The 24613-nt window shown below is 36.5% G+C and overlaps 1 protein-coding gene across 16 annotated transcripts in view; it reads left to right on the top strand.

Moving 5' to 3' along the window:
* IQSEC1 (IQ motif and Sec7 domain ArfGEF 1) overlaps positions 1–24613 on the top strand; it is a 348634-nt gene that overhangs the window by 314549 nt on the left and 9472 nt on the right. For 9 of the 16 annotated variants that reach the window (XM_055710354.1, XM_055710353.1, XM_055710352.1 and 6 more), the window contains 9 exons: positions 3158–3319; positions 6775–6897; positions 7679–7845; positions 10441–10580; positions 12150–12179; positions 14421–14546; positions 16240–16339; positions 19726–19899; positions 20585–20761. In XM_055710354.1, the coding sequence (XP_055566329.1) occupies positions 3158–3319; positions 6775–6897; positions 7679–7845; positions 10441–10580; positions 12150–12179; positions 14421–14546; positions 16240–16339; positions 19726–19899; positions 20585–20761 (1199 nt within the window). Of the gene's footprint in view, positions 1–3157; positions 3320–6774; positions 6898–7678; positions 7846–10440; positions 10581–12149; positions 12180–14420; positions 14547–16239; positions 16340–19725; positions 19900–20584; positions 20762–21211; positions 24227–24613 lie in introns of those variants that run through there. The other 7 variants (XM_055710361.1, XM_055710351.1, XM_055710362.1 and 4 more) reach the window with 2 other exon arrangements.

Below are 24613 nucleotides of genomic sequence, written 5' to 3'. Positions count from 1 at the left end.
ACTTCCAGTAAGCTGCTTGGTAAAATGTAGTTCATATTAAATTCAATTTCTTGGTCAAGAGTATTGAATGAATTCAAGGTTTCAGATCATCAAAAACAGAAATATGAAGACATTTTGTTGGCAAGCTAGACTTCCAGAACAGAAACTAGAATTATCATTTATGAGCTGAATGGGAAACCAGGGAGATGCCCATTGGATAGGAAAATTTTTCACCTGTAGTATTTAATACCCACATTTAGCCACAGAAATTTATTTTATTTAGAACTTTATTTATGCACGTGCCCACATAACCTTTAACCTTCAGAGTTCACCTGTGAGCCAAAGAGCATTCACTTCCATAACAGGAAAACTGAAAACATGGTAGGCTGCCTTGCTTAGCAAGTGATACCCTAACAACTACAGAGTGGTACCAGCTGCCTCTGGCTACTTGCCCTTTATGCCATCCTTTGGAATACACTCTATTGTAGACTGTCATTAACTTGAGGCGAGGTAGCAAAAGATGACCTGAAGCTGTAGGTTCTGTCGTTAAGTAGGTTACACTGCTAGTGCTTGCTCTAACAAATCTTTTATCCCCATTGTAGTGATGACTATCATCAGAACCTTCAAAGAAAAATCCAAGTAACATTATGGAAAGTTACAATTCTCATCTCAACAGGTAGTAGCAATTCTCTAGAGAAGCCCTTAATTCTTGAGTTCTTTATTTTTAGCAGTAGCTCTGTACTGGCTTAGTCTGGGTGCTTGGCTGTTGGCTGGGGTCAGCCCACCAGTAGCTCTTCAGTTGAGGTCATTCTCTAGGTTTGCAGTTTCTTTCTAGAACAGAACCACAAAGTTAACAGTTTTTAAAGGGCAGATTTCAAAATAATATGACACAATTTAATTGATCTCTAGTTGGCAAATTCAGTGGGTAGGGCCATGAATTAGAAGGAACAAAGTTTGTTCACTGTGGAAATGATTCTTCCAGGTTTGTTACTCTGAAGTTTATGCCGCTGCTACTACAGTTTGTTTTACCAAATAGGGAATGAGTAGTCTTCATTCTTACAGCTCAGAGTTTTCAGGTACTACTTTCATGTTATTACAGTTCAGAGTTTACATTGCTTCTGTGTTACAACTTTTGTAACAAAATGGACTACTTTCACATAATCCTAGACTGCAAAACTTCCTGGTGCTTCACTTCAGCATGAAGAAACTATCAATGGGAAAAGAGCTTTTGGGTTCCAGTGTATTGCTAAGTGGATTTAGTCTGTTTTGGAGACTTACCTAGCCTGGCTTGAAGTGTATTTGAATGAAGTGATGTCATATTGCTGAACCAGAAGCAGACCTTCTTATGTGAAAAAGGAGACCCTGACTTATGTAAAATACAAATATGTAGGAGCTTATGCCAAATTAGTCACCTTTGTGATGATTTTAAATGTTCAGGTTTATGGGGATAGTAAGAATTCAAGTTGTGGTTTAGTACAGTGCGTAATGATCCAGCATTTTCTGTATCTTGAGTAAAGGTGATCTTTGGATCAAGTTGTGCTTTTTGATAGTGTTCTTTGTTTTCTGTTTAGACAATTGCTGGAGAGGCACTCTCCTGGGTTTTTATCGCTCTGAATTTTACTGACAAATGTAACTCACTAACAAGGGGCATGGAGAAAACTATTCCTGGTTTTGTTGGATGCCATGATTTCAAATTCAGAAGGATCAAGAATTCTGTAATACAACTCAAAAGCATATGAACGTAGCAGTTATATTACTTACAAGAAAAAGGATACTTTTTGAGTATGGAGATTAATTTTACAAGATTGTATTTAGAAGATGATCATATGTTAATCTTATTTCAGATGAAAAGAGCCACAAAGCCTGATGCAAGAAATTGAGATTTGAGAACTCCCTGTTGATTAAATTATAGATATTCCTCTGATCTATCTAGCTCTTAATAGGGTATTAAGTGTATAATAGTGTAACGTAAAAGAATAGGAGAAGCAAATGGTGATGTATTTAGTAATGTTATTTGCAATTAAAAACCCTGAGGAAGGATTATGGTTGTATGATCAACCTTGTATAAAAATAGTACAGTCACCTTGTCCTTTGAAATTGATTTTGCTTGCCTTAAAGGAAATATCTTTCAGGTCATCCAGCATACTGCAAATGATTTGCTCTTACAGGTGGACATTATATTATAATTTCTTACAAACTAAAGATGATGATGGAGTTACTGGTTCTTTAAAGATTTCCCTTTAGTATCTTTAAAAGAAATTATAGTTGTTGTATCACACTGCTGGAAGATGCAGCGCACAACGTGTGCTCTAAGGGGAATTTTACATCACTTTGAAACATAAGCAGCATTTGCCTTTATAAGCAGTAGATTTTATTGCCAGAAACCAATTCCAGCCGCAACCCTTCTCCCCAGCGCACACCTCTTAATATGTTAAAATCAGTAGCTTCAGCTTGCTTTGTTTTGAGATCAAAAATGGTTACAGCTAACTCTGGAGGTGACATATAAAGAGATGTAAAATACTGCAGAAACTATGAAGGCGCTTGTCTGAGGCAAAGAAATATGGGGCAATGGGTGTGTTAAAGGACAAGAAAAAAAACTAAATTAGATGGGAGTGCCACTATGTTTAATTGCTTCTTTTGGCATGACTGACAATTTTTTCCCCTTATTTTTTGTATTCTCATCTTGCAAGTTACACCTCTTCAGATCTTTTTGTTCAGTAAATTTAGCTTTTGACAGCAGGGGGATGGCAGGTCAGGGATGTTTTTTGTTTTTCTTTGTTTCTTGTTTTTCAGCATCAGCTTTTTAGTTCAGTTTCTGGAAGGTACATCTCTCCCAGCAGCAGGAGCATTTAATAGCTGATGTTGGGCTTGTCTTTTGCATTGACAAGTGTTTTGACTTTCATGCCTGAAGCTGCTTGCATATAAAGCATCTCTTTGGAAGGGTTATGGGGCAGGGAAATGTGTAATAACATGCAAAGATGTGTTTCAAAGCTAGTAAGCTATTAACAGTGAACAGTATGTTCTTACAGGATGGTTACATTTATCCTGAAACCATACTAGCCCATACTAGTAGTATGTTAGTTAAAAGTGATTGGCAAAATTGTTGTAAAATTTTAATCAAATGCCTTCGGGTCCAAAGGAAGAAAATTAATAGTTTTGCATTCTCATTTCTCCTCAGAAAGCCTGAAAAAGGAGTCCAGTACCTAATTGAGCGAGGTTTTGTGCCAGACACTCCAGTTGGTGTTGCCCACTTTCTCCTGCAAAGGAAAGGTCTCAGCAGACAGATGATTGGAGAATTTCTGGGAAATCGACAAAAACAGTTCAACCGGGATGTATTAGAGTGAGTATTCTGTGTGGGGAGGAGGTAAGCATATTTTAATGTTTAAGTAAGCCATGTCATCGAGCTGCAGGTAATAATGGTCTCTGAATGTTCTGCACTTACCTCTGGGTCTTGTTCTGAAGGAGGGGGAAGCCAGACTCTTAGGGGTTAAAAAAGAAAGCATGTACATGAGCAAATATTTATTTCTTTGCTTTCCAGCTAAGTTACTGTTTTTGTTATTGATTCAGCAAGATACTTACAAGGATTTATATTCCCTGTACTCATGTACATTAACTCTAAATTTATGGTTTAATTTCATTGGCTTTAAAATACATTATTTCAAAGTCTTTTTCCTTCCTTGGGCTCTCTAATAATTTACTGACTGAAACAAAATAATATTATGTGCAACATAAGGCCTCCTCAGTAGTGGAACATGAAAATAATTATTACAGCGAAATGGCTCAGATGTTAGGTAAACAGGGATTTCAGTGTGTACAGGCATATGCTGACAAGATCTATACAAAGTGGTTTTTTTCCAAAAGATTAGATAAACAAAAATTGTTTTAAAAACCAAAGAAATTCAAAGCAGAAAATTAGACTTTTAGCAGCTTGGTCATAAATTTTTAAACCTTATATACAGAGTAGAACAAAAAAAGAAGCTTTATATTAAGAGGGTGTTTATTTAAAACATGTATTCTTGTGGGGCTTTTTTTTTTTTTAACTTATACCTGACATACTGACCTGTAAACATGAATACATCTTAGTCCAGTTTTGTTCAAGGAACTGTATAAAAAATTTAGTTAGATGTTTAACAAAACAGCTGAGAATGGAAAAAGCCCTGCATCTTGTCCATTAAGGAAGACTAGGAAAAATTCTGACCGCAGTTTTAAACCGAGTATAATGAAAGCTGTATGAAATTTGCATTGGTCTTTCTTGAGGACTGAATGTTGGTACATAATATTGATACATTGCAAATAATTTTAAGGTTATGGTATCCTGCTACAAAGTGTCTGCCAACACCTTGTATTTTCTTTGTATATTTCTTATAGACTGCTCTCATTGGCTTCTTATTACAGAGATGCTGGTCACTTTCTCTACAGCCCTCTTGATCTTGCTATTATGCCATCAGAACTTACGTATCTCAAATTGTAAACTTGAGCACTGAATTAATATGGCTAATGGCATGGGTACATATGCCATAGACCTTTCTTTAGAGGTCTTCTCTTCCTTTCCTGTGCCTTGGTAAAGGCTGCCTTCTTACAGTACAATACCCAGCAGAAAGCAGCAGAAGAGCCTCCCTACCAAAGCATGCAGCCAGCCTTACAATAGAGGAACAGAATATGGCTTGGTTTTGATGCAGTCCCTCTTCAGCATGAGTCATTATTAGCTGCTTGTAATGGTTGTCTGGATTTTGCAATTATGAGTCAGGCTAGGCTGAAGACTTTCCAAAAAGTGCATATTTTGTTATTTTTTAAAAGAAAGCAGTACAGGTCTAGGACAAGATGATTTGTAATCTTAGATGATGCATTTTGGAATCTTGAACAAATTGTTTGCCCTCACTGTCTCAAACAGATCAGCAGAATATGGGTAAGAAGTTTATCTCTGCTAAGCCAGATGCTGAGTCTGATGAGGTGAATTGTTAAGAGTAAGGTCATAATCACCTGCCTACAACCCCACAACAATCCTTTCATTGAAATTAATCTGTTCTTAAATAAGCTGTTTCAGCTACGCTTTGGGTCACGGAACCCCCTGTAAGCAGTGCTGTTATCTTGGTAGAGTTCTGAACCTCGCCTGCAAATGGGAACAAGGTATTTTTTTCTTAAAAAGAGACAACAGAATAGCATTTTATCTTAAATATCACATTTACAGATTGGAGGTAGATTTTGTCAAACTGATAACAACTCCAGGTTATTACACAGAAAAGACATTTTAACAGGTGATCCTTTTTCTGTTACACAGTTTCAAGTGACTTGCTCTTGATTTGTGTTCAAGTTTCCCGGATGCTGTAAATTAGTGTGTTTTAACTGGCTGAAATCTTCTTTTCATTGGAGCTTAGAAAATGCTCAAGAGAGTAGCCTAAATTTTTGACCAAAAGCTGCATTCTGGGCCTACTGTAGTTGCTACCTGGTGGTAGCTCAATTGTAAAGGCTTGTTTGGGTGGCGCAGGTCTGGCATGGCTGGCATTGATGTTGTTGCCCTGCCCAACATTTGGGGGACATCAGACACCCTTCCTGCAGCCCTGCTGTTCTGCAGCGCGCCTCGGCATTCTCTCTTTGCCTGACCAAGGAGTGCATGGTGTCACAGAGGTGTAGCTGAGGATCTGACCTTCTACTGTGTCTTGACTTTGCATTAGAAAACAGAAGTACAGACTCTCAAAGAAGGAATAAAATGAAACCGCCATAAAGAACACTGTTAAAAGTGAGAGGGAAAGCATGACATTTTGTTGCTCTGTACGGGATTCCCATCATTTCAGTTCATTACGCTACACAGTTCAGTGCAAGAGTACAGGCAAGTGGTACAGTAGAGAACCAAGGCAGCTGTTGTTGCGCTGGCTCCGCAAATGGTATGTTCCACTCTTGCCCAAATTTTGTAAAGAGGTGGTAAGCAGATGTTAGCTACAACACTACTACAAGACAAATGTGAGCTACTCTAATTTGTCATTGTATAGCTATACATTTAAGAAAAGGCTTTTAAAATTGGATTGTGCTTTCTATCTGTATTACAGTGCTGTTATGTGCAGTGATTCATATCTGCTTATTTAAAAACTTAAAGCTGAGTTTAAAGAAAGGAAATTTACAAGCTTCTGATTTTAAAGTAGTCTTTAAACAAAATATTAGAATGACATAGTTCACATTGTTGATTACATTAAACTGGTTCCTTCTTTTATTTTATGTCAGCACTGTATTTTCCGAGCAAGAAACTATTTCTTCATAAATGTTCACTGAAAGACATGGCAAATGGTGGGGAGGTGAGAATTACAGTAATAGTAAGAGAGTATCCAAACAAGATTATTTCTTTTTCTCCATATGTAAGAACGTTCCTAGACACAGAGCCATTTGGTACAGGTTATTGTGCTTGCTGCAGGCTGTTTGAGATCCAATATTGTGAACAGTATAGGCTCTTTATTATTGTTATAGGCATTCTAATAATTGATTGGCCTGAAAGCACAAAACCAATAGTTATTCTTGGCAATGGTACGTTGCTTACATTGGTCAGACATTTGCTATTCCAGCAGCTCTTCTGTTAGAAAAAAAATAAGGACCCGCTTACATGTGCACATTCTCTTTGATCTATTATTTGCAATCCTTCCTTCACAACTTACCTACACTTACTGCAATTGCTGCTGAATGTTTCAAAAAACTCCATGAAACTCTACAAGAGATGAAAAACTGAAAGGTTTTTTTGGTCTCAAAAGCTTACCTTTGGTACCGTGTTGTTAGAAATTAAGACACAATGGCACTATGTTTTTATCCTAGCTGTGTTGTGGATGAGATGGACTTCTCAACAATGGAACTGGATGAAGCACTCAGGAAATTTCAGGCTCATATCCGTGTTCAAGGAGAAGCCCAGAAAGTAGAACGGCTCATTGAAGCTTTTAGGTATGATGCTGTAATAAATTACTCAGTCACCAGAAACCTGCTGTTGTCTAACTGTCAGGCTGGAGAACTGGGGAAGTTGAGTATATCTCAGTTACTTCCCTGCTTTTTTGCAGTGTCCTTGTCAGCTACATACAGTTTCAAATATGGTGTGTCTTTCGTGGTGGTTTTGCTAATACGAAATAGGAAGTTTTAGTTGCTGCTGGTGTTCATGTATGTCATTTGTATTAATATAGCAAGGTTTTTCAATTAAAAGTTCTTTTTGGCATCAGTTGAAAAGATATTCAAGGACTTCTGAATGTCTCTAACAATGGATGCAATCCTTTATATGAGTGAAATTACAAGGCCATTTACATTTTAGAGTATATATGCTCTCAACTTTTCATAAAGAATTTCAAAAATAGTGGAATAAAGAACATTAACTTAATACTAACACAAGCATAATTTGCCCAGGGCAAAATGAGATGTAAGTCATTATATGGTGGTAAGCTAAAGTCAATGCTGGTTCTTACCTGGTGTTAGCGGGTGCTACTTATGGAGAAAAGTGGAAGACTGACATTGTAGCTCAGAATCCATACTAACTGAAGTTACAGTGGTAGTACAAAACAAAAGCCTTCCACGTTTTAGGACTGGCTTATGAAAATGTGTAGATGGAAAGCTAAATATATATATGGAATGCAAATAATGGCTTGCTCAGCCTCTGGAATGGAGCAGTTGGTTTATTTTGTGGAATTAGAATAGTAATTTATAGCTGTGACAGAGTCCCCTTTTTGCTTTTTTACAGCCAACGATACTGTATCTGCAATCCCGGTGTTGTGAGACAATTTAGAAATCCTGATACCATCTTCATTCTAGCTTTTGCCATCATACTGTTGAACACAGATATGTACAGCCCCAATGTGAAACCAGAACGCAAAATGAAGCTAGAAGATTTTGTCAAGAATCTAAGGGGTAAGCAAACACTTAACGATGGAGGTCATGAACGCTTTTCCCTGTGACTGTCATTGGAGGGCCACTGTGTATATTCTGGGAAAAAGGTAAAATACGGGGCACTTGTTTCTGATTTCACCTGACTTAAAACTACTGTCATTTTTACAGGCTTTAGTTATTTCTGGAATAGTGAAAACAGGATTAAATATATGATATTTTGTCATTTTTATCTTGTTTTTCTTGAATGGATGTACTGCTAGGACCTTTTGTTCCCATGTATATGTATATATTATGGAACAGAAATTGCCATGATGAGAATTTATGCAAATAAACTAAAGATTTAAATTCTTGGGGGGGGGGGAAGTCTGAATTCCAAAATCTTCCTGAAAGGTACATGGTAAATAGTACAGAAATTTCATTTAGTTTTCTTCATTGGTATATTTTCTGATCAAGAAACTCTTTGCCAGGCTACAGCACACCTAAGCTTGCAATTAGATTGCCAAAAAAATACAGATAATTTTTCAAATCTGTATCTTGGACCTTTCTATCCTGGTTATTTCTGGTGAAGAACAACAGATTTTTATGAAGTATTGGCTCAGCCAGTGCTCAGCTGTGCCTAAAAGGCAATAGTCACTGTAGAGCTGAGGAGGAAGGTCGTGGATGAGGAGGTAATACCTGCTGTTGTTCCAGGGTATTTGAGGAAGAATGATTGAGACAGCACTTACCTTTTATCTCAGAAGGGTACTCAGATGTTAGAGAAGTAAAATGAGGCTGAAGCCCCCATCCTGTTTTTTTTCTTTACAATAGTTTGTGCCCATAGGCAGAAAGAAGCTTTTACTGAGGTTCCATTACTATGTGTTTGTGCAAAGACCAGGAAAATTGCCTGCTCAGCCACTGCAACCCTCCTCCTCCTCCCCCTGCCTTTAAGCACAGAATAAGCACAACTTAGTGCACAGTCTCTCTTCTTTTGGCTACAATGGATGTAGGAGCACAGTAGCAGAACAGGCCCACTATTGCAGGCACTAGCAAGTACTGATGTACTGTTTAACAACCATTTTTTCAGTGGTATCTAAAAGTGGGCTGAATGGCAGAAAGACATAATCACGTTGCTTAATATATAAAAATATATTGGTGCATCTCAGATGCATGGCGGTTTGGATTCATGTGTGCATGTGGTACTTTTATTTTAGTACTAGTAAAAACAAAATACCTGTGGTGTTCTGGAATTTCAGACCTTGAAAATGAGAGTCTTGTTTGGTGATTTTATTCTTTTAGATTTATATAAGACATCAACGAACGTTCTATGCTTAGCAGAAGTTTTAGCTTAGCAAAATATAAGTCGGTGTTGAGATCTTATCATAAAGTCCACAAAGATTAAAAAAGGAATGATTTCCATCACTTAGCGTAATACTACAGTTATATTAAATACAGTACATTCTCTCTGAGCTGCAGCCTGACTGCCAGCAATTTCTATAGCAGGTGTTTTTGTGACAGGCTACCTTGCCTGTAACTTTAAATGACTGGATCGCAAAGGATGGTCTGTGGAAGACTTGCTGGTGTGGAACAGAACAGAGGCAGTTTTGCTTCCTTCTGGTTGCAAAGAAACAGTATTTTATCACAGTATTTTTTAAGCAAACAGTTGTTCCACTGGGTGACAAAATATTCTATTTTGGCTGCTGAATGGGAGATAAGAGTTTATTGCTTTAAAACCTGTTTAACAACTAGACATGCATCTGGTCCCCAGGAAATCCAGCTTTAAGTCACTTATGGAAATTGGACTCCTTCCACTGCTATTAAAAATTCAGGAGCAAGCATTCAAGGCACTGTGGCATTTTTTAGAATACTGAGATACCAATGATAATCATGCAGTGTTAAAGAATAATGCTACTAGGCTATTTTGTTGATTTGTTTTTCCAGAGTAAATTAATTGGGTTTGAAATCATTCAGGAAATATTGGTTAAATTAATTTTAGTGGATGTTCATAAGGTTCTCGTGTAGGAAATTATTTCATGAACAGTGTTGAGTAGTTTTGGGACAAAGGCAAAATGGAATGGTTGATCTGCTTCCTCCCAGTAGTATATTCCTAGGAGAAGGTCATATGGAGATTTTAGTATCTAAAGGGTTATTGAGCTCATTTTAACTCATTTAAGCTTTCATACCAAGCAGAGGAAGCTTGAAAGAAGAAAAAAAAAGAAAGAAAAAAAAATTACATAGGAAATTAGTCTTTTTATGGCTTTGTTTTAGATTAGAGTTTTAAAACAAAAAACCAAATCTGTATAATATCCATCAATGTCTTGGCATATTAGGGGAGGCAAACTTGGACAAAAATCAGTGCTTCAGTAATAAGTAACGTAACTTCTGGTGCTTTGGTAAGGTAGGCACAAGGACAGCATAGGACGTTAGTTGACAAAGTACTGGCAGCTATAGAACAAAACAGCATAAACAAGTACATCAGCATTCTTAGGCAGCATCGATGTTACTGTTAGCAGAGGAAACAAAGGTTGCCCATGTTTTTATCCTGTCCTTGCCGAGAAGCCTGGATTGCTGAGAAATAATAGTGTTTGTTAGATCATTCTACTGATATAGACTGATAATAGAAACTGTTGCCTTCTGCAGGTGTGGATGATGGTGAGGATATCCCACGAGAAATGCTGATTGGGATTTATGAGCGAATCCGCAAACGGGAACTGAAAACGAATGAGGACCATGTATCCCAAGTCCAGAAGGTTGAAAAACTCATAGTAGGAAAGAAACCGGTAAGTTTACTTTGCACTGCCTATCAGTTCCTAAGGAGATATAGGACAATGCACAGTACAGAACGATGCAGAAGTGTGTTGCTTAGAAGTATAAATTGATTGATAAATGGCAAAAGGCAGAAACTGTCAAAATAATAATTTGCTGTGAGATTGGTTTTAATTTTTGAGTATTCATGGTGCAGATACATTTTGTTGTTGCAGTCCAATATTCATGATGATGTTAATAGTCTTAAAATCTTCTCTATGTGAAGCTTTAAAATTCTGAAATTACACTGAAATATCTGCATTTTAGGAAGTTCTCGTGTTGTTTTGAGGTAATTGAAGTGTTTTGGTAAATTGATGTAGAGAATCACATTCCAACATTTACATTATCAGTTATGGCTCCATAATTTAGAAGAGTAATAGAAAACTTCTGTTCATGTCAGTGTCTTTCTCAGCTTTGCAACTAGCTCTATGAACTGGTTTTTTTGTAAGGGGAGATCGTGTTGTTTTGTCTCAGAATTTATCTGAAAATCCAGTCCCAGGGTTTCTGATGTTGTGTTTGAGCATCTGAAAATACCTCATGCTTTGTTGTGGGAAAAATACTGAAATACTTTGCTAAATAAATTAATCTTCAAAGCATCTGTTGGAAAAGGAGAGAAAAAATAAAGACCACAGCATTTTCCCCTTTGTTTTAGGAGCTGAGTGCACACAGGTAGTAAGACCAGTATTTTACATGCTAGCAATGATACCTAGTGTGGAGAGGGACAATGGATACTCCTAGTGTCATCTTCTGAAAATCTTCATGTTAGTAATCGCAAAGGGAGCCCAGAACTAAGCCAAAAAAAGACTAGATTTGCTTGGTTTTGAAGTTCTACATTTTTTATCAGCTCTGGGGAACTTTGCTGCAGCAGGGACTGACAAGTTGGGGGATTTTTTATTAAGATAAAGAGCATGGATCTCAAGATTCTCCCTTTTCTCAGACAAGCCTCAACATGGCGTGGGGGGGGAAGGGAATGAGGGACCACCCCAAAAAAAAAAAAAATAAAATCTAATTTACTTCTGTTTCCAAGTAAAGAAATCTAGAGGAGATCTCTTGGAAGAAGCAGGAGAGAGAAAGCAGAATTTCCTTAATAACAGCTTTTATATATTTTTGAGGAGAAGGGAAATAAATATTCTGAAGTCAGTATTTGACAGTCACTTATGCTTTCATATGAAAGTTATTTTCCATAATTGTTTGGGGATTTGGGTTTATATATAGGTTTCTGTGGGAGATGGGTTTTTTCATGGTTTTTCACTCAGGCATGTGGCAAATCAAATCCTAAAACTAATCCTGACCTTGTAAATTAAATGGGATTAAGAAAACAATGTCCTCCGTGGAGTCCTAGGTTCAAGGATTCTTCTGTTGCAAGACTTTTTAACTGTGTGAAAGAAAATTTAGGAAAAAGTCAACAGTCCTTATTGATAGAAATATTTGTTTTTACTTTATAGGCATTTAGTCATAGTAAGACCATGACGTATTTACTTGCTATGATACAGTACTGTGTTTCTCTGAAGTTTAACGAACTTGTATATGTCTTTCTACTGTAGATTGGATCTCTGCATCATGGACTTGGTTGTGTAGGTATTTTTCTCATACTCCTTCAAAATGTATAGTCATTTTAACTGGCAGTGATTTCTTAAACTAGCAATAATGAATTCTGTTACATTTTAACTTTTTTAAAAATTGGGCTTCTTTCAAGCAAAATTTTCCTATTGTTATAGTAATAACTCTCAAAGTATAAAGATTTTCTTAAAAATACACTTCCCAGAGACTGCTTAATTTATTGCCGAGACTTTTTTTAGACCTTTTTTTTTTTTTAGTACACTTTTTATGCATTTCAAATGCTGTTATCACTGTAGAAATTAGACAGCCAGTAAAGAATAAACAAGTAAAATTACAGTTGCATCTCACCTTTCCATTTGGGCCGTGGTGTGTTTATTCTTTCTGGTCCATTTCAGTATCAAATGACACTCCAGAAAGATATTGCCAGTTAATTTAACAGTTCTCTTCTGCAAGGTGGATGAACATAGAAAATATTGATTCCAGATTTAAGTTATAGGCATATTTAATAACAATACTAAACCTATTCTTCTGTTGCAGTGTTTGGCTGACTTTAATTTCATGGTAATGTTGTTGCTAGTAGTTTTGAACAAACCAACCACCCCATAGCAGAGGAGTGCATGTAGCGCTCTGAAATCTGATTACCTTATACAAATTTGATCCTAATTTTTTTTTTTTTCTCAATTATAATGACACTGTGCATTAGCAGCTTCACTCAGGACAATCCAGAGAAGGAATTTTAAACTTTCATTCATTTTTTCAGTCTCCTGTTTCTTGCTTTTTTTGTGTAAACAATTAAAATCATGCAAAGCTATCTTCATATTCCTAAGTTAAATACCTGCCATTGTTTCATGGATGCATGTCTAGCAGTACCACTGGATTGTAAAAGCAAACTGAAAGATGTGACCTTCATAAAATATGGTGGAAGGGAATGTTACTGGATCCATCTATTGCTATCAGTGAAAGTATTGTCTATAGTTAAATTTCAGTGTCACTGTGTATAGGCTCAGTGACTACCCTTGGGTTTTGTTACATTGCAGTAGCAAATCCCCGCCATGGGCTGGGGAAACTACGTCTGGAGGTAGGAGAGAATGACAACACGCAACATTTACTCCTGCCACTTTTCACTGAGAACCCGTATAAGCTGTTCAGTTGACAGAATAGCCTAAAAATAGAAAACATTGATTTCTCCAGCATTCTTCACCTCACTGGCTCCTTTAGAACATGTCAGATCTTTTCTCAAATACCTTCTCTTTGCAAGTTCAGAGAGGGTAATTAAGTTAATGCCATAGATAAATTAAACCCCATTAGCATTTTACTTTTTATTAGTATAGTTATCATTGGATTTCAGGGAAAGACTGGAATCTCACCAAATGACTTGATAACCAACCAGCAACAAAGGCAAATACTGAATCCTAAACTCTTTTTTTCCCCTCTTCGCCCCAGCCCCTCCCTGCTCATATAGAGGAAGGAGAAGCATTAACATACTTCGACTGTTTTTCTTTGCCTAGTAAATCTTGTAATTTCCACGCAGAATCAGGAATTATAAAGAAATAAAAGATATAAATGAATACATATCTAGTTACCAAAGAATATGCTCTACTTCAAATTTTTTAAAGTTTAAAGGGTTTATTTTAATATTGTTGACAAGGTATCATCATTCAGATTTGAAAGCAGATATTTCAAATAAGAAAATGGAAAATGATTCTTGCCAGCATGAGAAAATACGCCAGACTGAAAATGCATTTACTTTTCCCTGATGTCACCATTTCCCTGCTATGGGGGAATGAACAAATTGTATTAACTCAGTGGCTGACAAAAAGTAATCTACAACATCAGTCTTTTCACCTCACAAAAGCTGAAGTTGCTTTGCATCCTTTCTTCTTAATAAAGATATGTAAAAATGCTCAGGAAAGCAAACATCCTTTGCTTTGAGCTCCCACTTGCTTAATCTTAAGTTCTTTCAAGGTTTTATTGTTTCACAAATTCTATCCCCAGTAAAACTTTTCATTGGCATCCATACACAGGAATGCAAGCTGTTAGAGAATTTATATCAGAACTATGATGACGTTCCAATGTTATGCAGATTTGTGGCATATACATATTTATTTTTCTGTTGTTTGTTCTTTGATGAAAAAGTCCAATAGGCTTAGAGGTAAAAAATATTTGAAGTACTCAAAAAAAGACTCTGGGTATGAAAGATGTTCATTCTTGGCTAAATATTGCTATATTAACTGTGAACTTTTGTATTATCATAGGTTCTCTCTCTACCCCACCGGAGGCTTGTTTGCTACTGTAGGCTGTTTGAAGTCCCAGATCCAAATAAGCCTCAGAAGCTTGGATTACACCAGCGAGAAATATTTTTATTTAATGATCTTCTTGTGGTATGTATTTTCAGGTGGTTAGACTTCTGTGGAGGTATTTCTATCTTCATGAAATCAGTGGCAATTAAGTGCACGAGCATTCCTAAAAATAAGTATCTATTATCTTTTACTCTGTACTCCAACAATCTTGGGATGATTAAGATTGAAATTTTCTTAATTTTATTCATTATATATAATGTTTTTCAAAACTGAAACCTTTTACTGATTACTACACTCTATTGTAAGAAAGTACTTTGATGTAATAGTTTTTACTGGAAAGAACAAAAATTCGCTCCAGGTTACCCATTTCCCTAATGGGTAAACGGAGATGTTCTTTATTCTGTGAATAACAAATTCAAGTTACTTGTGGAAAAACAAAATTACATGCTACTTTGTATTCCCCAGGTGTTCTATGAACCAAATATGTTTATTCATTGAAATAGGAATAGGATATGTTGAAATAGATTTTTACAGTTGACTTTACTATTTAGTGTGCATTTAACTTGAACCAGTCTTTTGAAAAACAGACATACCAAAACAGTGACAGCTTGGAATTATGTGGTTGATTTACTCTTAAAAATAGGAAAATTTGTTGCACTCTATTTGGAATGTATTTGGCTGTTACCAAAGGACTAAGAACTAAACTAAGTATTTCATGTTTTGTTACAAAAAAGGCATACTTCCGGTGCACAACTTCATGGTGTTTTAATTTTTACTTACCTTCAGACCTTACAACCAGGAAGTAAATTTAATAAAAAATAATCTTTTTGATAATGAGAATAACCTCTTAGTTGTAAATGTGAGCTTGTGTGTAAAGTGATGAAACATTGTTGTCTTCAGGTTGCAAGTTTTCTGTTGTTTGTTATTACTTACTCAGATGTCAGTAGTTTTTATCACACTGTTTTGGGACTAATATAGACCAAATTTGTCAGTTCTAGTAAAATACCATCATCAGAAATTAAAATTAGAAAGAGCTAGTGAAAATAAACCTCTGGGCTATAAAGGGTGGTGGCATTCACACTTTAGGAAACCCCCAAAATTAATGGTATGGAGCAGTATGTTACTTACGTTGTAGCAAAAAGTAGAAATCTCAGAGCTTTTATTGCGATAGGTGCTGTAAAGATCATAGGGGAAACAGGGCATCTTACTGTGTAAGGCAGTATTTGGAGGTGCTTAGAATTGAAGCAGGTTTGGAAGGTCACAGCACATGAGAATAAGGGCTAAGAATTAAACTTCTGTGGAGCATCCTGCCTGTAGTCAGCTTGTAAGAAAAAAGTGTGAAGTGTGGTAGCAGCTGCGTTTTTTAAAAAATGATAATTTAAAAATATTTACATTTTTGCTGGCATGTAGAGTGCACAATAAGGGTGCACTTGTGGTGTGTTTTTTTTTCTTTCTGAAATTTTAAGTAGGATTCTGGAGAAATAGAGAGCACAAAAGCTTTGTATCTGGATAAAATATTAAACCTTCTTGCTAAGATATACCAATGCTTCAAAGCTAGCTTCAGTAGTAGTAGATTAAACACCTCAGTTGCATTTTTTTATTTTTTTTTTAAAAAAAAAAAAAGGAAAAAATTGCAAGTTCATGTTTTCTGGCAGATTATAGCTTTCTTTGGCATAAAATGTTTTCTCATATGCTAGTTCTTAAGAACAATAATTTTCCACAAACACTGTGTGGTGAAAGGGATATTTCACTTTGTTTATTTGATAACTTTCAGGTGACCAAGATTTTTCAAAAGAAGAAGAACTCAGTTACATACAGTTTTCGACAGTCATTTTCCCTCTATGGAATGCAAGTTCTTCTTTTTGAGAACCAGTGTAAGTCTCTCCTCTCTTTTTAGATGACCATCATATTTATAAATAAAACAAAATTTTAAAATGTGTGAATGAAAGAGGTGAACAGGATTTGATTCTGAATATAGGAATAAAGTTGCTCTGAATTTAACTTAGCCCTAAAGTTTAACACAAGATGGTATCAGCATAAGAAACAGCAAGGCTGCTATTAAGATTTTTTTGGTTGTATTCAGAAGCCAAATCTAGCCAAATGTGTTGTTTGTGAATACTTGTAAAGAATAAAATGTTTGTAAAGAAGCAAATACATTTGTTGCAGAGTCAATGGTACGGTTAGCTGGAAATGTATAAATGATAATAAATAATGACTATTACGATATGTGTAAATCAAAGCGTTAGCATTATTTAGTTTATTTTTCTGATATATATATTAACTTAGTGCCTAGGTAATGTATACTCTTCAAATATAAATACAAAGTAGAGTCTAGATTAAAGTTTGTATTTTCTGAAACCTTTTTTTTTTGTCAGTCATAATCTGCATCAATCCGATATACTTTTTATCTGTAATGCTTGTCAACCTTAGTCTCAGCAGACAAAAACACAACAAAAAGCAAATAGTTTGCTAATGGCCTGATTTTAAGCCCAGACACATCATAATAACGTAGCAGAGCACAGTTGGTTGTAGGGTACACAGGGATACAGTCTATTTGAGCTGACCTCATGGTTTGTAAACCAAACCTTGCCCTTAGTGATAAACTGGATACAGTGCAGTGTGACAGTCAGTAGTTTCTGTGCTTTTCTATTGTGGAAGGCTCTTGTTTTTTCTTGTTCTTGAGAACCTGCTCCAGTGCTCATGTCACTCAAAAGAAGTTGCTGTTATTGAGTCAAAAGCATCTGGAGATTTCAAAGGGGAAGATTTTGTAGAGCTTACAGCAGTGATGTAGCCTGTAGATTATTTATATGCAAACATATTTATTCTCTCTCTTGTGCACACATTGTATGATGTAAAATTCATTTTTAGAGAGGAAGGCCAAATGTTTATATCTTGGATTCTACTAAAAATAGAATATATAATTCCTTGATGTCAAGTAAATAAATTAAAAATCTTGTAAGCATGCTGAGTAGAAGCACTTTATTCAAGTAAACTTAAAGATACCTATAGTGAAACTAGGAGTGAAGAGTTGGATTCCTTCCAGTGAACTGGAGGCATTTTAACTGAGACACTTTAGTAGACGCAGATGAGCTCCAGATGCAGCGTCTTCCAGCTGGGAAAGAAAGGTTATTCTTCCCCTCTGGTTTGTAAAATGCATATTTTTGGTTTCCCCTGTCCCCAGCCAGCTTTGGATTGTTTTGGCTGAGCTATCGTGCCATTCAGTAAATCTGTCTGTCGCAGCTGTCAGAATCAGCTGATTTCAAGTGAGTAAAATTTGGTCTCACTAAAGCAGAAGCAACAAAAATGGTTTTGGCTACTCACCAGCAGCCAAAGAGCATCAACCATGGTTGCCCTGGATGATAGAAGAATTGACTTCTAATGGCAGAAGTCAATGACATCAAGGGGTGGATAAGCTCCAAAAGGGAGAATAATGTCGTATATCTCTAGTAAATAAATAGGCCATAAGGGAAGTATATTTTAGATTTTCAGTCAAAATCACTGAGAAAATAGAAAGGGCAAGCAAATAACTTCAGAGAGAGTGTATATGAAACCAATAAATACTTATGTGTTTCCTGATACTTAATCAGTACAATGTAGAGGAGTATCTCTGATAATAAAACACTTCTGCTTGTTTATTATTTGGAACTCCATTCTTTGCTCGTATGTGAAGGTAGCCCATGTGACTTTAGGGTTACCAAGTTTCCTTGTTCAGTTCCATAACTATTTCCCCCCCCCTTCCCAAGCGGTGCACTTTCTAGAGCTGTTTGCCACTTCCCCAGTCTCAGTGCTCAGAGCACCTGTGGCGGTGTACCCTGCTCTCCACCAGTTTGCTGGCCTCGCGCCAGCTGCCTCTGCGCCGTCGGCCATGTGGCCGTATTCTGAAGGACAGCGGCTGGAGGCGGCTGTCTGATTTGATTGAAGGTAGATGCCATTGTCGTGTGGTCAGCAGAAGCAGGTCAGCTATACATTACTGCTGTGCCAGATGTTGATATCAGACCCCAGCAGAAGCCCCGGGCGCTTGCCCCCTCCTTCCCTCTCTGTGCCCTTTGAGGCTTGTGGTAGCCCACCTGAGCAAATGCCAGGATATAAATGAGATCGCTCCCCACCCCACCCCCCAGGAACGGTACATGGACTTGCTTCACTTTTAGTTGCGGCTCTTGATTTGGAAGTTAAGATACCCTTTTAAAGAAGCGTAGCATTTGCGTTTGTTTCTCAGTATTTTAAGTCTTTTTGAAACCAAATGGCTTTGAGGGAAGAGACTATCTTGCATCATCTGCTGGTTCTGCAGGGAATGAGTTTTTTAGTACGTGGGAGCACTTGAAGTTCAGATTGAATACTTAAGTAAATATTTGAGACCTTTAGCAAACCAATAAGGTCAGGCAGTTGAGTGAAAGAAAACATTGTGAATTAGAATGCACGTTTTGAGTTTTCCTGTTTTCTGACACCCTGTTTCTACAGGTCTCTGCTTTGAGCAAAGGCTGGTTCTGTGTTCTGCGGCAGAACATACCTTCATTATAAGCTTTCTTTCTGTAAATGACCCTTCTGTCTCAACCAGGAGATGTTTTTCACTAGCTGTTATAATTAGCATTTTCAGATGTGCAGCTAGAAAAGAGGCAAAGACAGTTTGCTGAAAAATCTGCCTTTTATTGTGAAGAAGTCCATAGTGTGGGCCAAAAGGGGTGGGGGAGCAAGCCCACTCCTTTTATTTCTTCAGTATGTAATTTCACAGATAATTTTAACATCTCTTTTTTAAAGAAGGGAAAGTAGGATGTCCCCACAACTGAATAGGAAATACTAAAAGCTGTACATATGCTAGTGTGTTTGTCTTCCTGCAAACATAAAGTTGAAAGTGCAAGACATTTGCTAGTATTTGAGAGGCATTACAGTAGTCTTTATTCAGCATGGTCACAATTGAGTAAGGTAGGTAATGGCATCCATTCCATGAAACAAAAGTTATCGCCTTAATTTTTGTTTTTTATTCCCTGTGATTTTTCTGTTACATTGTACATGATACCTTAAGGGTAACAGCTGCATAAATACTATCTTTCACTATTTATTTGGTATCTCGACAGTTAAGCAGTTCAAATGTATTTTAGGGATTTCATTCTAATTCTGTGCCTTTAGACTTCTATTTCTCTTAGTCCCTTATATGGTAATATTAGTAAAAAGCCTTCAGGGTTTTTTTTGTTTTCTTTTGTTTTATAAAAAGAAAAGTAATCGGAATAATCAGAGCTTAGTTTTTCTTGACTCTTTCTTCTAGATTATCCCAATGGTATTCGGCTCACATCAGCTGTTCCAGGAGCAGATATCAAAGTTCTAATAAATTTTAATGCACCAAATCCTCAGGACAGGAAGAAGTTTACAGATGATTTGAGGGAGTCAATTGCAGAGGTTCAAGAAATGGAAAAGCACAGAATAGAGTGTAAGTACAAAGGTACATATAATAGAGCATTTTCAAGCTAATCAAAATAAGAAAATATTGAATATATGTATAGAATTAGAACTCTTTAAAAGTTAAAAAGTAATGTGGGTGTTTTTTTCCATGGCTTTGAATTCTAGAAAGAATTAAAAACTAATGATATCTTAAGCCCCCATCAGAGTTCACTGACTATTAATTTACTGCAGCATAGCTGCAGTGGCTATTTAGCCTGGGCAAACTGCAAATAGCAATGGACAGAGGAGAGATGGATTTGTAATTTGTAGTATAAATTACAGTAAGAATTTTAGGGATAATTTACATCACTCTGAAATTCTCAGGGATGGCCTTTCAAATAAGTTTTTAACTGAATTTTTCATCATTTCCATGTTGATATTCCTGTATTCTCTCAATTAAATAGCTGTAACACAAATTGATATATTTTGCTGGAAATTACATGAGTTGTCTAAATGTGGAAGTTTATCTTGTTTTTTTCAAAAGAGGAATAGCCTTTCATCCAGTGTGGTGTAATATAAAGCTGTTAGTACAGGAGTGAAGTTCCTCTCTGGCATGTAACAGTGCCAAAACGAACTCTTATCTATTAGTCACAGTAATAGGTGATCACATCCAGAAATTGTGATGTTACAGTGTCCTTCATTATAGTCAGTAAAAATGACTTGCAAAATTATTCTCTTTCTCTCAGCTGAGCTAGAAAAACAGAAGGGTGTGGTGCGTCCAAGCATGTCTCAGTGCTCCAGCCTGAAAAAAGATTCTGGCAATGGGACGCTGAACAGAGCTTGCCTGGATGACAGCTATGCCACTGGGGAGGGGCTGAAAAGAAGCGCCCTGAGCAGCTCCCTGAGAGACCTCTCTGAAGCAGGTAAGCGCCGCCCGTGTTTCCTTGCTCCGACTAGTGCATGCAAAGATGCGTGAAGGATGTGTATAAAGCCCAACTCACAGTGGGCTTCCAGAACTAGTAATACTGAAACTTCAAACATTTTAAATAGCTCTTCTTTCATAGTTCGTGTTTAATTTCTGTTTGTTTTTTACCCTTGTTCTATTAAGCGACCAATATTTGAAAGCATTTAAACCGTTGTAGATTGCTATATATACTTTTCAAGGAGAGTGAAGACAGAGGAAAAATTGTAAGTGTTTTGTAAAAAAAAAAAAAAAAAAAAAAAAAAAAAGGCTTCCTTGTGCTAGGAGTAACCCACTTAGTTTTCCTTTCTTTTTTTGTTCCCCTTTGCTTCTTCCCCTTCACACAATACGCTTAGAAAGAAAAGAAGCTGGTCTGTGTGTAATGACCGCTTTCTGTGTATATTGTGCTCAGATGTACCTGTGTTACCACCTTGATGAATGAAATTGAGTGAAGCCCTACTACATTCTGTCTAGAGCTATGCGATTCAGATACAGTGTGTCCCTGATGGTCTTCTCTTATTTTGTAACTCAAGATATAGTCCCAATTCCTGCAGAAGAGGTTGTTGTGAAATACTGCTGCCAATATAATAAAAGAAGCCCTAGTGGACAAGAATACTGATGCCCCACAAAACCACTGATGTGTCTTAAGATTTATTAACTGATCAATACAGCTAAAGACTGGAAAGCAGTGGTGGTGTGAAATTTTTTTTTTACCCAAAGAAAAGCCAGGGGAAGCTTGGTATGTTTTTGTTTTATGGTTTGCCTCGGTAATACATAACTGGCATACCTCAGTAATACAGGCTACCGTGGGTAGTAACCATGTCTTTCAGTGTTAAATGTGATTCCTGTCATTTACAAGAAGTCAAATCTGAACACCATGCCCCCCATTCAGAAAGTACTTCTGGGGATAGTAACGACTTTATTTTTATTTATATAGTCTGTGTTACATTCTCCGATGTGTTCTTTTAATTACAGTGATGATTTACAGTATAGTCATAATTTCAATACTATGTATCTTTAGAGTAAACACTACTTATCTTTTTTTTTAAAAAAATAAAGAAGAGATTTTAGCTATGCTGCAATAAAAATTGTTGTAAACTGAAATTATAGCCTGTTTTTTGTGGGTATATGTATGGGCATACAAGTATGTAGAGAGTGAGCTCCTTCAATTTTTCTATTCTCTGTTTAGGCTTTCATACTCATATGTCCATTTGCTTTCATTAAAAAGACGTAGAACCCTGATCCAAAATCAGGCTGAAGTTGAATATTGGTGCTTGATTGGCTTCAATGGATTTTAGATCAAGCCACTAGTCTTCACCACCGTTATACCTCAGATTTGAGGATACTTCTGTCATCCTTTTTTGTTGTTTTGTTTTTACTTCATTAGAATGAGAACTACCATATTGTTGAATATGTGAGTTCAGTGGGTATCTGACCCATAAATGTGATTTCTGATTATTTTTTTTATCACATGGGTATTTTTCATCCCTGTCTTTCAAACATTTCCATGTACTTACATTCACGTTACGAGTTTTATGCAATAAACAAGTATTTGTAATCACAAAAACATTTCACGTTTCAACAAGGCATGCCTACAATGGGCATGCTTATTAATGAAAAGAACTTTTTTTCCATAATAAAAAATGGAAATCACAGACTGGAGGGTTTATCAATGAGTTTGTTAAACCCAACTAAACTTAATTTTAACTTTAAATAGTTGAGAATTATGGAGAGCTTCTGTTTGGTCTTGTGCAGTGCAACTGGCTTGCGAAATTACTTATCTGTTATATTGTTATTTGGTGTAGTAATTTTAATGAGATTTTACATGTGTTTTCTGCCTTTTCTCAGTGAATAGCTTGCATGTGAGGCTGACTTTTTTTTTTTTTTATATGGGAGAGATGATCCATAGACAAACAAAGAAATCCTTTGTTAGCAAGATACTGCATCCCAGTGATTACACCATATTAAATTGCTTCTGTAAAAGAGTACTGAGCTAGTTTGCTTCAGTTCTTTTTGTGGATAAAACACAGGATCAACAAGGAGAAGGAACAAGAGTAGTAGGGCTACGTGTGAATGTGCGTCTTTCTGTAGGAAAAGGCATGATGAAGTGAATTTGTAGAGTTCCCTTCTACATTTTAACAGAAATAAATCTAATAAACATGAGAAAATTGCCTGGTTGTATATTTATGCAGCAAGGCAAATAATTGTCCAATAAACATTGCAAAAACAAATTGAAAAAATTTAAATATTTATTCAGTGAAGGGGAGATCTGATTGAACAGCCTTTTGGCTGCATGTATATATGACAAAACTATTTAAGAAAACAGTCCATTACTCTCTACCAGATACCACAGTAGTAAGTGGTGGCTGTGGAAAGTGACTTTAAATTTCTGTCTTGAAAACGTGTGATGATTCATAAGCTGCTAGAGTTAATGAATGTTGATACCTTGAATGATTCTGACTCCTAAGCTGTAAACCGTAAGGAAAGTCAAGATCTCTGTCAGAAACAATGTCAGGAATCATTTCCTGATGGTGGTTCTTGCATGCATTTGCCGCAGTAGCTTAAATCCTTATTGCAAAAAGGGTGTGCATGAGGGTCTCTTGATTTTAAAGGTAGTATTGTTCATTGCGGATTGCCAGTTCTTACCATGGAATAAAAAGCAGAATGTGGCAACCAGCTGTTCCAAGATGTGAATATGTCAAAAGTATTTAGTGCTTTATTTTTCTAAAAAGAAACATACATAATTTATTACACTTTCTTGAGTTACATAGTCAAGGAAGAACTGATTTTATTTGTCCCAGACTTTTGAAATTCTTAATTTACATAAAAATATTAGGAGACACACAAATTTTAATGCAGGTAAAGCTGAGTTTTATGGGTTCCAATAGAATTTTGGACATTACACCACTTCAGATGCAATTACAGGATCAGCAGGTTTACAGCAAGGTGTGAAGTCCCATCATGGCCATTAGTATGTAGGAAGGATGATTTGGCCCGTAAAGCAGAGCATTGAGGATTAGACGGGTTGTGTTTCTAATTCTCTCTTTCTCACAGGTTTCTTGACTGATTTTAGGCTAGTCAGTCTGAATTCCAGTGACTTTGAGTTGCTGTAGGGACCCAGTGTTTTCACATTGACTTTACGGTGGAGAGCACCCGTGGAAATCAAGCTTTATTTCCCCCATCCCTAACTGTAAGGTGGAAATAATATTTACACACTGTGCTGGTTTAACAATTGTAATTTTATGGTTTGCCCTGATAACACACAACTGGCATACCCTTGTAATATTGGAATCTGCACAGAAGTGCAGAATGGTATAATGGTTACTATTAATATAAGTTGTGCTCGCAATCTCCTGAGCTATCTCAAAACAACTACAGGCCAGTAGGGACTCTTAAAAATACCACCACCAACAACAACAAAAAGAAACCCAAAACAAAAACACAAAGTAGTTCCAGAATTAAAACAATTCTATTTGTATATTGCATATAGTCTGTCATCAGGCAGGGTTACTCAGTTATTTTTTCCCTCCTTCTTCATGGATTTTCCTGCACTATATAGGACAGAGGATACTAGCAGTCATTTTATTAGAAGAGCTTTCCAAGTAGGGAGAGATTTTTCCTGTCTGTTCCCTTGTCACTATTGTTATATTTCCTATTCTTCAGTGGAATAGCAACAGTCAGTAATGGGCATGACAGAATTTACTGGGTTTTAAAAATAAAACAGATCCATATGAATCAAGTCTTTTGTGATACGCACACATTAATACCAAGCCATTTTACAGCTACACCCTGCACTGTATATAAACACCTTTGT

This window comes from Falco cherrug, chromosome 4 (assembly GCF_023634085.1).
Source record: "Falco cherrug isolate bFalChe1 chromosome 4, bFalChe1.pri, whole genome shotgun sequence".
In the NCBI taxonomy this organism is placed as follows: Eukaryota; Metazoa; Chordata; class Aves; order Falconiformes; family Falconidae; genus Falco; species Falco cherrug.
Note: the sequence above shows the minus strand (reverse complement) of the source record. Positions and strands in the feature narration are given on the sequence as shown.